This window comes from Geospiza fortis, unplaced genomic scaffold (assembly GCF_000277835.1).
Source record: "Geospiza fortis unplaced genomic scaffold, GeoFor_1.0 scaffold172, whole genome shotgun sequence".
In the NCBI taxonomy this organism is placed as follows: Eukaryota; Metazoa; Chordata; class Aves; order Passeriformes; family Thraupidae; genus Geospiza; species Geospiza fortis.
Window position 1 is genome coordinate 4,163,775 of NW_005054309.1, and position 14,360 is coordinate 4,178,134.

General features: G+C 40.9%; 1 protein-coding gene across 1 annotated transcript in view; it reads left to right on the top strand.

The window, feature by feature from the left end:
• Window positions 1-14,360, top strand: part of MCF2L2 (MCF.2 cell line derived transforming sequence-like 2) — a 130,645-nt gene that overhangs the window by 77,459 nt on the left and 38,826 nt on the right. The window contains exons 16-17 of the mRNA XM_031055432.1: window positions 12,764-12,830; window positions 13,952-14,067. Coding sequence (XP_030911292.1) covers window positions 12,764-12,830; window positions 13,952-14,067 — 183 coding nt within the window. The remainder of the gene's footprint in view (window positions 1-12,763; window positions 12,831-13,951; window positions 14,068-14,360) is intronic.

Below are 14,360 nucleotides of genomic sequence, written 5' to 3' on the forward strand. Positions count from 1 at the left end.
ATAAGATGACCCCCCCAAATCTTGCATGTGGTTTTGATGTTCTCAGTGAGTGATGGCCTTGACAGAGATCACTTACAAGCCCAGCGATGTATATCTTGAAGTGATTGGTGTTCCGTGGCAGGAGTTACAGTGTTATTTATGTTTCATCTTCATTCAGGTCTATTACTGCTGAATAATAAGCTGACAATTGCAAGGCATTGGTGGTTTTGTACTCAGGTGAGACATGTCACATAAGCAGCATAACCCCTCCTTTCTGAATTAAATTCTCATGAGACAGTAACCTCTGCTACATTTATATTCAGATAGAATTAACTTCATGAATGACCAGTTCAGGGTTTGAAGTCTGAGGTACTATTTTTGTGACTTTAATGAAAGAGAGTCAAGTTTAAGACTAAGGAGTGGCCTCAGCTATCATGTATGCATGGAGCACTTCTGTACACATGCAAAATAATCTCCAAGCATGTACACAGTCCAGACTCACTGCTTGTCCTCTGAACATGCACATAAAGTGTGCTTTACATACTGAGGAAACCTGTGGAGCATCTGGGATCACTTCTGCACACCAGCAGTTAGCTGTCACTTTGTGTATTCACATCCTGGGCTGTGCAGCCTGTGTGCTTGAAGGTGCTTGTCCCCTTAAATGACAGGTTCCAGTTGTAGATTTGGATATTATTTAAGTTTAGAATCCTTTAGATTCAGTGTATCTTATTATCTGGGTCTGGGTTATTGATCTAACAAGGACTGGGACCTCCAGTCTGTGCATCACCCTGAACATGAGAATAAGTTTATCACTGAATCATCAGGTTGTGTGGGGAGAGCAGGACAGCACTTCTGCCCTGGGTAAAGAATTAGAAGCTATTTTCAGAATGAGAATATTGTGCCAGAGCCCTATTCTAAATCAGCAGTAACAAAGTTGTGCTGACATTAGGTCTGGGAATTGCTAAATTTAGGTGTAGACTGGTGTCAAAAATACTAGTAGCTCAGGGAGTGCTACTGAAAGCTTTGGTGTCCAGGTGCTTATTGTAATCATCAGAGCTGTGTATGGCAGGAGAGAACTAAGTTTCCTGATTTCATTAGCTATTGGCCAAAGATGCAGAGCTTCTACAGGAGGCAGAGATAAATATTGGAATTATAGAATAGTGTGGGTTGGAATGGACCCAAAAATCTTGTAGTGCAACTCCCCTACCATGGCCAGGGAACCTTACACTAGAAGGTAAGAGCCCCATCCAGCCTGGCCTTGAACACTTTCAGGATGAGTAATCCTCAGCCTCTCTGGACAACCTGTTCCAGTGCCTCACCACCCTCACAGTAAAGAATTTCTTCCTGATATCTCATCTAGATCTGCCTTCAGCCAGTTTAAAACCATTGCCCCTTGTGCTGTCACTACAGGCTTTGGCAAATGTCTCTCTCTTGTAAGTCCCCTTTATATTTTAAAAGGCCAAAGCCCAAAGTCTTTTATTTTCCAGACTAGACAACAATTTCCCCCCTTTACATAAGTAAGATCCGTTGCCAAGGTTTCCATTCAGTGTGTAAATGAATGGAAATACATATATAACCTGAATGTAAAAATAGATAACAAATTTCATAAAATAGTGTAATATAAGACTTCTGTTACAACTGAAAGAAGGTGATTTTGGTGTGTTACAGGAGCCCAACAGTATGTCCTTCCAGTCTAATTTCCAGGCTCATGAAAACTTCCAGCTGGTAGAGGGGAAGAACTGGGAGTCTACATTTTAAAAGACAAACCATGTTCTTGACTTTATCAATAGGCACAGAGAGCTGTTTTCTTTCACCAGACTTAATGAAAGTTAGTCAGCAGGAGAAATTTCAAGAAGCCACAAGCCATTTCTTGTTTGCCATTCTCTCTTTCAACTTTTACAAAATCTTTGTTTTCAGAGAAGTTTCCCTGTTGGGCAGATTGGCTCCAGCATTTACAAGTCTAATTACAGCCTAAAGGGTTGGGAAGATCTTTGAAGTGAAGTGTATGCTGCCATGTAGGGAGATCTGGCTGCTGATAGAAATCTGTGTAGAATAGCAAGAGGAGATTCATTCCTACTAGAGTTCCAAATATTTCTGGGAACTGGGAAAATTTTTATGAACAGCAGAAAAAAATTCTTATTGTTACAATACAGTAGTTGACTGAGTGTTCTGGAGGCTTCCTGAAATCCTTGTCTCCTTGTGTCCTTGCTCCCAAAGAGTCTGGGAGGTAGAGAAAAGCTGAAAAAGGCACTCTCAATATGTTTTCTTACAAAATTTGCACTTAATCGAATGTCAAAGAGCATTAAGGAGTCACTTCTGCTATTATCTCTCATACCTGCTTGCTATTGGATACTAAGGTTATTTTAATGCTCTTCAGAAATTCCAGAAATTCCTCAACTTGTTTTCTGTGCAGTTGTTCTGCTGCCTGCTGGCTCTGGGCAGGCTCCTGGAATGCAGCTGGCCGCATGCACATCCTGGATGGTCGGTTTGGTTTAGGCACAAGGGGTGTTTAGCATCAGAAGTATCTTCTGTCTCATCCCATGTCACAGAAATATATGTGCTCCACTTGAAAAGCACTGAAAATTTCTGCAAGCACATAGTCAGTGGGCAGCGATCTCCCTCCTCTTCCTCTGCCTATCCAGGCCAGGACTAAAGGTCTGCTCCCTGACACCCCTGATCCAACTCAGGCTTTACAGAGCACATGGAAAGAAAGGCAGCTCTGTGTTGGCTTAGGACTGGATGCATCTTCTCTGAAGAAGCACAGGTGGACTTGAAGTTTTATGTGTTTGTTTCTCTCTTAACTGTAGCTTGTTCACCTCCATAAAAATCTGGCTTTGCTCTGACATGGCAGTCGATAGTCCTTTGCCTTTATGTGTTTGTATAATACATAATACCTCAAAATCCCTGGTAACACAGGGAGCAGAGCAGAGGAAATTAGCTCTGTTGTCAGTGTTATCAGCTGATGGATGGGGAAGGAGAAGGAGAGGCACTGGTGTGATTTTATACCACCTAGGTTCAGGTGGTGCTGCTTTCTCTGTAACGGGCAGAACAGTGACAGTCTCCAGCTGGGAAACCACTGGAACAAACCAGGAGCAATCACAGCTCTTTGAGTGTAAAATTCTTCAGACAGCTGCCAAAGCCTTCCCTTTGCACATTCACACCAGTTTCAATGGAGTCTGTTTTTAAACTGTAGTTAAAAACATGCAGCTCCTGTGTGTCAATTAGCTCATGAAGGAGTGCTGAGCACTTCACATTGTTATTTGCAACAGCACAAAGAGCACATCATGTTGCCTAATCAGATGTCAGTGACTTGCACCCACACTGGGCTGATCTAAATAATTGCACGGTTTGCAGGACAGCAGCAGACAGGACACAGCAGATGGGAGATCACTCAGTCCCATGTACTGAGTAATTCAGTGGAGCAGTGATTTATCAATTGCACTGTGCAGTAAATCGCTGCTGACTTTATTTCCTGCATTTAACAAGCTGCTCATTAACTGGGAATATAATAACTAGGTTTGGAAGATTTGTGACGTAATCATATTCAGAATTCTGTATTCACTTCTGAAAATTCATGTGGATTTTTTCATCCAGCAGGAACATTCTTTCTATGTATGAGTCTAGAAGGGAATTCTGTTTTACATAGTATGATTTGTCTGTCCAGCAGCTCCTCTGCAGACTCTGCAAAGTTCCTGTGCATATGCAGATTATTCAATACACTGTTGCTGATCTTTCTCTGTAGCTTCTAGTTGGAAGACACTGATGCTTTATTTGCATTTCTAGTTATTACAAACCAGTCTTCAAATACTGTTCCTGGTTAATAGCCATGTTGGACAAACTAGCATGGACAGTCTTGCCTTTGTGGCACCTGACCTGCATTAGAGCCAAACAATGTGACCCTGAGTGTGGTCTTGTGGTAAAAGTGCCTGAGTTCTATTTGTCTCTGCTCCCCCAGCAGTCTGTCAGACCAGATTTCCTGTGTGGCCAGAGGACACCAAGAGCTCCAACCAAGAGCCATGCCTGGTGCAGAGCTCTCACCTCTGCCAGGTAACCGCCCAGCCCCAGCTCTAGCTACAAACACTGGAGTGGCAAACAAGGCATTTCCCACGCAGGCAAGGCTTGTGTAAGACCTGCAACAGCCACTGAGGCTGATAAACCAAGCTCCCTATTCTTATGGGGAGAAAAGGGTAGGAATGATTGTCGTGGATGAGCCTAGAAATCTCTCCATCCCATTGTATTATCTTGGACATCCTGCATTAGCAGCTGCTTAGAGAAAAAAGTAAGAAACCCAAATGCTGGGTAATGTCCTTCCAGTTTTGTGCAATCTGCAGTTGTGAGGGTTTCCCTCTGAGTTCCCTACTGAGTAAAGTGGCCCTCTGACCATATTCTCCAGCTGGAGTCTGTCTGACAGTTCTCTAAAGTTTCTTTCTAAGTTTGGAATATCTTCCCTAAGTGTCTCTCCCTCTTTCTCCTAGTTTATCATTAAATTCTGCAAGCAGTGTTTCGGGGTGTGGCCGACAGGGTTGCCCAAAGTATAGTTCAGTAAATGGATGTGGATGTTGCTAAGAGCTGTGATTCCCAGTCCCTGCTGGGTGGAGTGTGGTAGCTGCAGATGGCAGGATCCTTGCCTGCCCCTCTGGCCCAGATTACCATGGCTGAGGATGTGTGACACACAAAAAGGGGATGCTTGTCCTCAGAGTGGCAGTTCACAACTTACTGACTGATGTAAATGTGCCAAGAAGAGATTAACTAAAGCATAATATGTATTCCAGTTTCTATCATAAACTCCATTTGAGCTTGTCAGAATTTTCTCTCTCTGTTGCATTGCTGTTGTCCTGTAACTAACACCTGAGTTTGTTTCTCCCAGGCCCCAAAGAATACTGATTCTTGAGGGTATTTGAAAGCAGGGCCCAAGATACACTAGAGTTTGGGCTGGAGGACCAGAGATCTAAGTCTGGCACAATGCTGTGTCCTATTACAGGAAGAAGCAGGATGGAATTTCCTAAGGGTCATATCTCAGACTGAAATCATAGAACCATAGAATTATTTCAGTTGGAAAGGACCTTTAAGGTCATCAAGTCCAACCATTACCCCAGCACTGCTAAGGCCACCACTACACCATGTCCCCAGGTGCCACAGCTACACAACTTTTAAATACCTCCAGGGATGGTGACTCCACCACTTTCCTGGACAGCCTGTGCCAGTACTTGAAATACAGACCCTCAAAGGATGAGGCATCATCACCAAACCTGTCCTCTCACTTCCAAGTGCAACATGAGCTTCCTGATTCAGCCCTCTCCAACATAAACTCAGGCCTGTCCGTAAGATCAATTATAATTAATTTTATTAATAACACTTATTCTTCATTCTATCCAAATGACCTTACAAAGTCTTGCAGAAAAAAGCTATCAAAGGCAGATCTGCCATGAGAATCAAAACTGATGCTCTTCTCTGGCTCTCCTGAAGAAGGTGGCTCTCCAGGATAGAATTTATGTTGCCATTTACATGAAGTAAATGATAACTCTGTGCTAAGCTTTTGTATCCCAATCAAAAATGGCTCTGTATGGCACAGAATGTCCTTGCAGGGACAGGAAGGGCACAAGTGAGTACCACAGGCATGACACATGTAAGTCACAACACTACCAGAGGTGCTCTGCAGTGAGAGATTAGGGTCCTGTAGGAACCTGTAGGGAGCAGAGTCACATGTGCCTAAATCCTTCTCTGTCCCACCAAGACACCCATAGCAAGGATACCTACCTGAGACTACTGAGAATTTTGGAGTGAGACTGTGGGCATGGTTTAGGTTTAGGTTTAGGTTTAGGTTTAGGTTTAGGTTTAGGTTTAGGTTTAGGTTTCCTTAGAGCCTGAGCTCTAGCAGGCAGCATGAATTCTCAGTACAGACAGTGTCCCTTACATTTCCTTTAGCCTACTTCTGGGTTTTATATTGCTGCTCTTGTCTGTCTGAAAGTTTTGGGGCTTTACCACTTATGCTGTAATTTTTGCTGTTATTGAAAAAGTGCTTTACCACCCTGTGTGGGAAAATCCACAGCACTGTCAGCCCTTATCAGATTTCTTGCTCAATGAGGTCAACTGGTATTTGGATATTGTTGTATTGTGTCTACAAAGGAACGGAAAAAGCACACAGCATGTAACCTGAAAGTAGCTGCGGTCTCAAAAGTCAGGTTGGGCATAGAAAAAGGCTGTTAAATATTTTTTTTCAGAAGTCAGAAACTATTAAATATCTAGAGATTTTTTTCTACCTGCTCTATTTTCAACTTTTAAGAAAAAAGTGGCCAGGAAGAAATTACTGCCAGGACATAAAAACCCCGTGAATTTCCCTCATGAGTAGGACATGCAAAATCTAAATGCTTCATACCAGAGGCCTTATCTTTTGAATATCAGTTGTGACTGATACATGCATACATATATATATAACTGATATACGTGTATATATGTATATATGACTGATATATATTCATAAGGTATGTTCTAATCATTACTAGAAAGAAGTAGGAGAGTAAATGTCAGTGTTAGTATATTAATTACCTTTATGCATATGTGCATGTATTTATACTTCTACATTTTAAAAAACAGTGATCTTCCTTTGTTGGCTGGTAACCCATAGTGGCTTCAGCTCAGCAGATCAAATCCATCCTTAAGGAAGTGTAATGAAGAATTATGTCTTCCTCTCTGTCCTCACTTTAAATCCTTTATGCAATATGGTTTATTGCTGTATTAGATCTGCCTGGCCCTAGGAAATCACCACATTTTCTTTTGACTGGGAAATATTTCTAAAGAATACTGAAATCTGAGTAATTAAGTTAATTCTGTGGCCTGCATGTAAATATTCATGATCTCAAGCAAACAAAGAAATTACTTGGAAGTCTGCACAGTGTGGGAGCAATTTGTTAACCTGCAGTGTCTCAGTTACATCAGATATTTCACAAGCGTGCGTGTGTAGTAGTTTCTATGGATCACAATTTACTGCCAATCCACTACAATCTGCTGGAATATGACCTAATACTAATAACTCTTAGCAGTTACACTATTTTTGTATATAAATTATTCACCTGCTCTTGGCTAATTGATTACTCAATGCTGAGGTATCACAAAGCTAAATATATCTTTATGACCCAACAGAAAGAGTGGAACTGCAAGATTAAAACCAAAATCATGAGGGCGGCCTGATGGGTAGTTCACAAATATGGGTAGTTGACAAAATATGTACAGAGCTATATGGGCTGTTATTTTGGCCCACAGTAAGGACCAGTCTGTACCATCCACATTGTCTAAAAGTAGCTCAAATTTGGATTCAGAGATGCATCTTTTCAATGTAGATGCACAGTTGAGATGAGAAACAGCTCCTGTGTGACTTTTAGTCCTCTATTCATATTATTCCTTTCTGTAGGTGATTTAATTAATTTACCTCTCCATTAACAACTATGCTCTGGTTCCTATAATGTAGGTCAACTAATTAAGATATGTAAAAATATTTCCCCAAGGTCATTTGTTTTGGGAACAGTGAATGTGGGACATTTCCTTTTATGTGAAGAGTTCAGATCATTTCAGAAGAAGCAAAATATTATAAATGGTGACTTTGGTGGTGAAATATATTTCTAAAAAAGATGCAGTCCTTCTGCTCTGAGAAACTTCCACAACAGCTGGAGCAAATCCATTAGACATTGCAGCAGGCAACTGCAATAACTTCAGTAAAGGGCACGAATTTTGAGATGGGGTGGAGTGTATTACCTAAGTCCCTTATGCTTCTCAAAGTTGGGTTAGTTGGGTTTTGTTTGCAGCCATGAAGTGCACTTTAAGAACAATCATTGCTCTTTTGAGGCATTGCTCTTATTGGGGAAAAAAAAAAAAAAACCAAAAAAAAAGAGTACATGGCAGAGAAATCAGAACTGTTTTCTGTATCAACTAACAAACACTGTATCAACTAACAACAAGTTCTGTTAAAACAAATGTTCCTACGTCCAGAATGATCTTTTATTACATTTACACTTTAGGAGGTAAAGTACAGCAACTGACTCATTACTCAAATTTCATTTGAGCTGTTGCACAACCTCAGTTGAGAATACTTTTCTACTGAAAAAGGCCTTTTTAGCACTGTGAAAAACAACAACAACAAAAAATTCCTCTTAAATGCAATTATGTAGGTGGAATGGAAGTTTCTTCTACTCAGCTATTGACATGCTCTCATTTCTTTTAATTCCATAGCACCAAGATAATTTTGAGATTTTACAATTAGACCGGTCTTAGAATTTCTTGTAATGATTTCTAATTCAAAACTGGATGTGATATTTATTGCTGATTCTGTTTCTACTGAAACAATGAGACTTTCATCATATACTACCTACAAAGAAGATACCATTGCAAAAAATTATAGTTTTGTTAAATTTTATTTACATTCAGAAATAGAAACTTCACAGTACTTAGAACTAGCCAGAGTGCTGGACCAGGGAGGTTTTTACCACTGTGCTCATTTTTGCAAGCCAGTAAATTATTCACTCTGATTTCTCTTAAGTCCAAGTCTATCCAATGTTGATATTTTTTCTGTGTTTATGTTTCCATTACACTGCACACAGGTTCTTTCAGTCCTGACTATTGTGTTTGAAGCCTCAGGTATTAAAAGAGACAGCATTTTCAATTTAAGCAGCTCTCTATCTATATTAGATATATTTATAAAAGTGATGGGAGTGTTTTTTAAATTAATTTATTAAATGAAATATTTTGCTCTTGCATACCCATTTTCTGCTGTTCTGGCTGTTGAAAATATTCCTGTTCCATCTACTAGGCACCATGTGTTTTTGTAAGACAGATATGGAGAACTCATGCATGACTGCCATTTCTGCTGGTTCCACACCTGTCATGCAGTCAGGTTTTCTGCAGCACAATAATTTTGTAGCACCAGTTATGATTTATGCCAGGGGTTCTTTTCAGAAAAGCTCCCTGGTTTAATTCTAATTGATGGCTTTAATTCCGATTGATGCCTTTAATTCCCTTCTGAGAAAAGAATCCTTATCAGGACAGGCATGTGTGATAGCAAATCCTGGCATAGAAACAGGACCTGTGAGTGGAGGTGAGCCAATGAGTTTGTCAGAGAAACACAGCTATGGAAACAAAAATCCTGAATTAGTTTATATTGTCATCTGAGCAGGATGCACAAATAGTAACTGTATGAGGACAAAGCAATTGAGATTTAGCCAGGAGATATTAATAGGTTGTGGTAATCTCTGGATAATATTCCTGCTTAGTGATTCATTATATTTGATGGGGTTTTTTTAAGGCAGCACATCACAGCAGAGAAACCATCCTGCCAAAACTATTTTGACAGAGACTTGGCGAATGACCTGGCAACCCTGGGGAGCTTGGCCAACCATTCAATTGTTTCTTTTTCCTTCTGTTGTTAAAGAAGAAGGAAAGAGAAAGAGTTACTGAGATGAAATGGTCTGATATGTGTCTGCTTTATGGTCACTGTGGTGAGGCCCTTCCTAGAAGTGTGCTCTCAGTTACCCGAAGAAGCCAGCTCAGAAACACCTACTGACAAAATTTTGTTGCAACAACACAATACAGTGCAGGGTAAGTTTATACTTATAACAACAATGCTGCTAATTGCTATTTGCACAGTCCAAAGTGATATAAATAGCTACCTTTGATCTAAATACTAGCACAGGCAGGGGCTGATAGAGAAATGCATCTCTAAAAGTCAAGGGTGATAGGTAATAGCAGAGTTTACCTCAGTTTCAAGGTTTCACTTACAGCCTTGGCTAAAAAGGCTTTTCCCAATGCTTTGTTCTCCATTGCAGCTCCTACATTCTAACCCTTGTTGAGGAACTTCCTCTGTGAAATAATTTTTTTTCTTCACTGCAGCATGACATAACTAACTTGCCAGAGACAGCACTATTGACAAAGCAGAAATTGTTTTCATATTACTCTCTCTTCCTTATCATCCATATTGTGCTGGCACTTCAGGGCTTCTCTAAGCTGGGAGTTGTGGAAAGTGGCTCAATGTGTGAGATCTTAGTGGTACTGCAGGGCCACAGGATATCACAGCTGCTGAAGTGAGAAAAAACAGCCCAAATGGCACCTCTGTAAAACCCCCCTTGTGGGAAATGTGGTCTTGGCGTATCCAAGGCCACAATGTTTCCTTAGAAACCCAGATCAATCATTCAAAGAAATGTGAGCTAGTTCATGCATTGTAATTAAGTTCCATACCAAGAAGTTTCCTTTGCTGGAGGAACATCTGACAACATGGTATCAGTGAGTCTGTGTATGATCCATGCCACAAACACACCCCAGTTCTGCCAGGCAGGGGTGGCAGCAGGGGCCCTGCCATACACAGGGCTTTGCCAGGCTGGTGGTTGCTGAGCCCCCTCTGCTAGGACATGTTAAACTCCCTCCAGAGGGAAAGCTGGCCTTGACCTCCTGAGCAGTGCACATCACTATTTCCATGCCAGGAAAGCTACTGAGTCAGGTGTTTCTGGGACCAAATATTCTGCCTTTGGCTAACTCTGCTGGTTTGATGAATCTCTTTGTTTCATGGGGCAAGGAGGAAGTATACTTGAGTGGAATAAGTTTTATTAGCAACAAGGATGCCTACAGAGAGAACCGTAGGGAATTCTCAGATTCTGACCTTTAGGTCAGATGCCTAATCCTTTACCATCCCTGCTGAGATGGCCAGTTTGCTTGGGAATGATCCTGGTGAGGAGTTACCCTAGTCAGAACTGCCCATAAACTTCAGCCAGCTCACAGTTTTGTTGTGTTTGGACTGCTGCCATGCAAACTTCAAATTCTTGTAAAATTTCTTTGAAATGAATGAACAATACAGTGTGGAAGTTCTCCCCTGCCCCTTTAGCTCACACATCCCAGCTACACTAAAAATTACTTCTAACCTAGTCATGCATGTCAAAGGGGAAAAGGGGATGGGAAGAGCTGCCTGTGACAATAATCCTGTAAATTGCTGCCTCATATTTTTGTTAAATGTGACACTGGCAGCAGGTGTGTGCTAAGCTCCCCTCATTGCCCATGACAGTCATGGAGCAGCTCCAGTCCTGGCACAATCAGCAATGGAACATTTTGGGGGGGGGTCTCCCAAGCTAGGGACACCTGAGGGAGAGCAGAGAGAGTCACCAGGAGCCCACAGCCAGTGCAAGAGTGGCCAATGGGACCTGAGTGTGGCCAGGGGAGCACTGGTACAGCCCTCATCCACTGCCCTACCTTGTGCTAGACACTGCATTTTAAGGCATTATGCCTGGACAGCTATGAAATCCCAGCTATTTTATAACAAAATTTGAAACATCAGTTGAAGGTAAGGTCTGTTTTTCTCAGTATTCATAATGTTTCTCAAACAGTGGTCCATAAAGGAGTAATAGCCTTTGAGACCTGAATAAGTGGTCTCCAGCTAGCCTACAAAACCACATTTCCTTGAAAAAGCACAGGGGAAGTCCAAAGGAAACCAGTGAATCTATTGTAGTAGCCAAGTAACATTTTAGTCAGTGCTTTTGCATGTCAAGCTGCAAGCTGAAATGTGGCTATTTTATTTTCAAATGCTTGACCAAACCATTCAAATGAGGCTTTAGCAAAAGTGGGATTGTTTTTTTTAACCTCAAAAAGGACATCCTAAAAAATTGTGGAGAATAAGAAAATCCCCTAAAAGTTGATGCAACAGTACAGTCGACTTACAATCTAAAGGGCTGACAGGGTCTGGCTGGTGGTGTGGCTGTTGTGACACACAGAGCCAGGTAAGCAGGGTCTGGCTGATGGTGTGACTGTTGTGTGACACACAGAGCCAGGTAACCAGGCACAGGCAATGTGTGCAGGGAGATGCTGGATGAATGCATGTGCTGCTATTGATGCCAAGAGTTGCCTGCACTGTACTGGCCTCAGGTTGTGAGCTGCTCATGGCTGGCCACACTCCAGTTCCTCTAGATATTATTCCCTAGTGTCCTTCTGGGGATGTGTTTTGGCTTGAGATAGCTGTGCTTTAAACTCTCAAGAAGCACGGACCAGGAAAAGAACACCAGGTACTTGTCCTTTCCTGCTGCTCACACCTCTGGAGGAGCTACCCTGAAAACTTTGTCTGTAACACTAATAAAGACAACGCTTTCTAGATAATATGGAACATTTGATGCATAAAAGCATGAGAGATCTAATGCAATTTTATTTTAGAATCTAATTAGTTATTTGTTCAAAAGTGAAAATTGGTTACATTCATGTTTCTGTGAAATGTCAGGAATCTTCAAGATATATGTCTTCAAGTTATCTAGAAGCATTAAACTAATACTAGAAATGAAATGTTCAAAATGTAGTAAAAATATTTTACTCTAACCTACTTTCATATTTTCAGACTGACATAATCTTATTGCCTATTTTTGCATTGTATTAAAGGATGGAAGTCTAGCCACTGACTTTGTTTATTTTACAAAAGAAATGAAACAGAAACATTAGCATAGCTCTGAAGTACGGTTTCATTTTATTCAGTATTAGTTATTCTTAGAAAAGAAACCTTTTTTTTTATCTTCTTGGGAAATTTTTTTCCAGTTTGCAGGTATAAAAATGACAGAAAAATCCAAGCTGAAGTTTAAAATGAGCTGAAAAAAGATGTGCTTAGGTCTTTTAATCTTATCAACAAGGCCCAGGATTGAAGAACTGAGAAATGACCTTCAGAGGGTTTTTGTGTGTAGTTGAAGGCATAAACAGGAATATGTAAGGAATCCTATTGTTTTTCTTTCACATGTGCTTGATTAACACTATGACTCTCTACCTTCTTGTCTTTCAGCCACATAATCAATGAGCTGATAGAAACAGAACGGGTTTATGTAGAAGAACTTCAAAGTATAATAGAGGTAAGCAACTCTTCTGAAATTACTTTTTGATGCTTAACCTCCAAGTCATCACTACAGGTGCACACCCTTCACGGGCTGAGCACTCCCACCTCCTGTTTATAACACACAGGCTGTGTTGGCAAGATAGCTCAGCCTTGGAGATGGAGAATGGGAAGGATGTTTTGAACATCCTTCCTCAGGCCTTAAAGGAAAAGGCACCTTCTCTGGCCCAAGCTCACAGAATGGCAATTTGTATGGTTCTGAAAGTTATGGACAGAGAAAGAGTTCATAATGTCTTTTCAAAATATTACCAATAGGTCTCAGAAGCAGCACTTTGATGTCCATGGGGCCACACACTAAATTCTGTGAATCTGCATTTGGAAAATGATTAAGGAAGAGGAAGGCACCCCTCCTGCTCTTCTTTACTGTCCCATGTTGTGCTTGAACACAGAAAAAAGAGCTCATGCTGCAAATATAATTCTTGAGCTTTTGAAACTGATAGGATACCAGCATACTCAGTGTGTGTGGAGTCTGATGTCCCCAGTCTGTGGGAGGACAGAAACTGAGTAGGGATCAATCATGCTTATATTTGGGTGGGACTTTGGGGATGTGTGGTTGATTCTTCATTGCATTTGTTCCATGGGAGCTGGCAGCTCTGGTAATTGATATATTACTCTTGAGTTTAAAGTCTGAATGTGCTTTTCTCAAAGTTATTATTGAAGAAACACAATACAGTTTTTACAAGAAACCAAAAAGACAGTCCAACAAATAAATCCAAACTAACTCTTGTGCAATGAAGCAGGGTAGCAGAAAGATATCTGTCTGTCAATCTTAGCAGTCTCCATCCCTACATGACCCAAATGCCTTTTGAATTCTAGAGACATAATTTTGTCTGTTTTTTCTTAGCCTCGTGACCTGTTCATTTGTGGTTAAAATGTGTTTGCACAGTTACAGGGTAAAATCTCTGGGGAAAATCAGAAGCATCAGGAATTCATGGAAGCAGCAAAGCAGCAGGCATGGGAGCTTTGTTTGCTCTGTGGAGAACAAAAGCACATGAATTTTGGGGCTTTCCAGTACCTTGAACACAGTACTTCTTCCCTGGTTAAAAACAGGCTGATTTTATTTTCCACTCTTCCCTGCAGGGGTATGCTTCAGAAATGGACAATCCCAATTTAGTACATCTGATTCCATCTGCACTTCAGAACAAGAAGGAAATTCTTTTTGGGAACCTCCCAGAAATCTACTATTTCCACAACAGGTACCTGGGAACTGGTGGTTGTCCTGCATCCTTGGGTGCCACCATCACGTCCAGTCCTTTTCTGTCACTGTAACCAAAGCGGGAATTTAGGAATTCTTTTGAATAATAATTGCCTGTAAGATGTAACAAATAGTTGAACAAAAAAAAATTTAAAAATCTCTTTTGCAAGTCTTAATATTATGCCAGAGTAGTTAATACCTAGCAGAAAAAAATTATTTTCCAGTTTATATATTATTTTCAAAGATTGTGTCTTCCACTTGGAGAAGGATATTCCTCTCCCTTTGCAAGCCCAA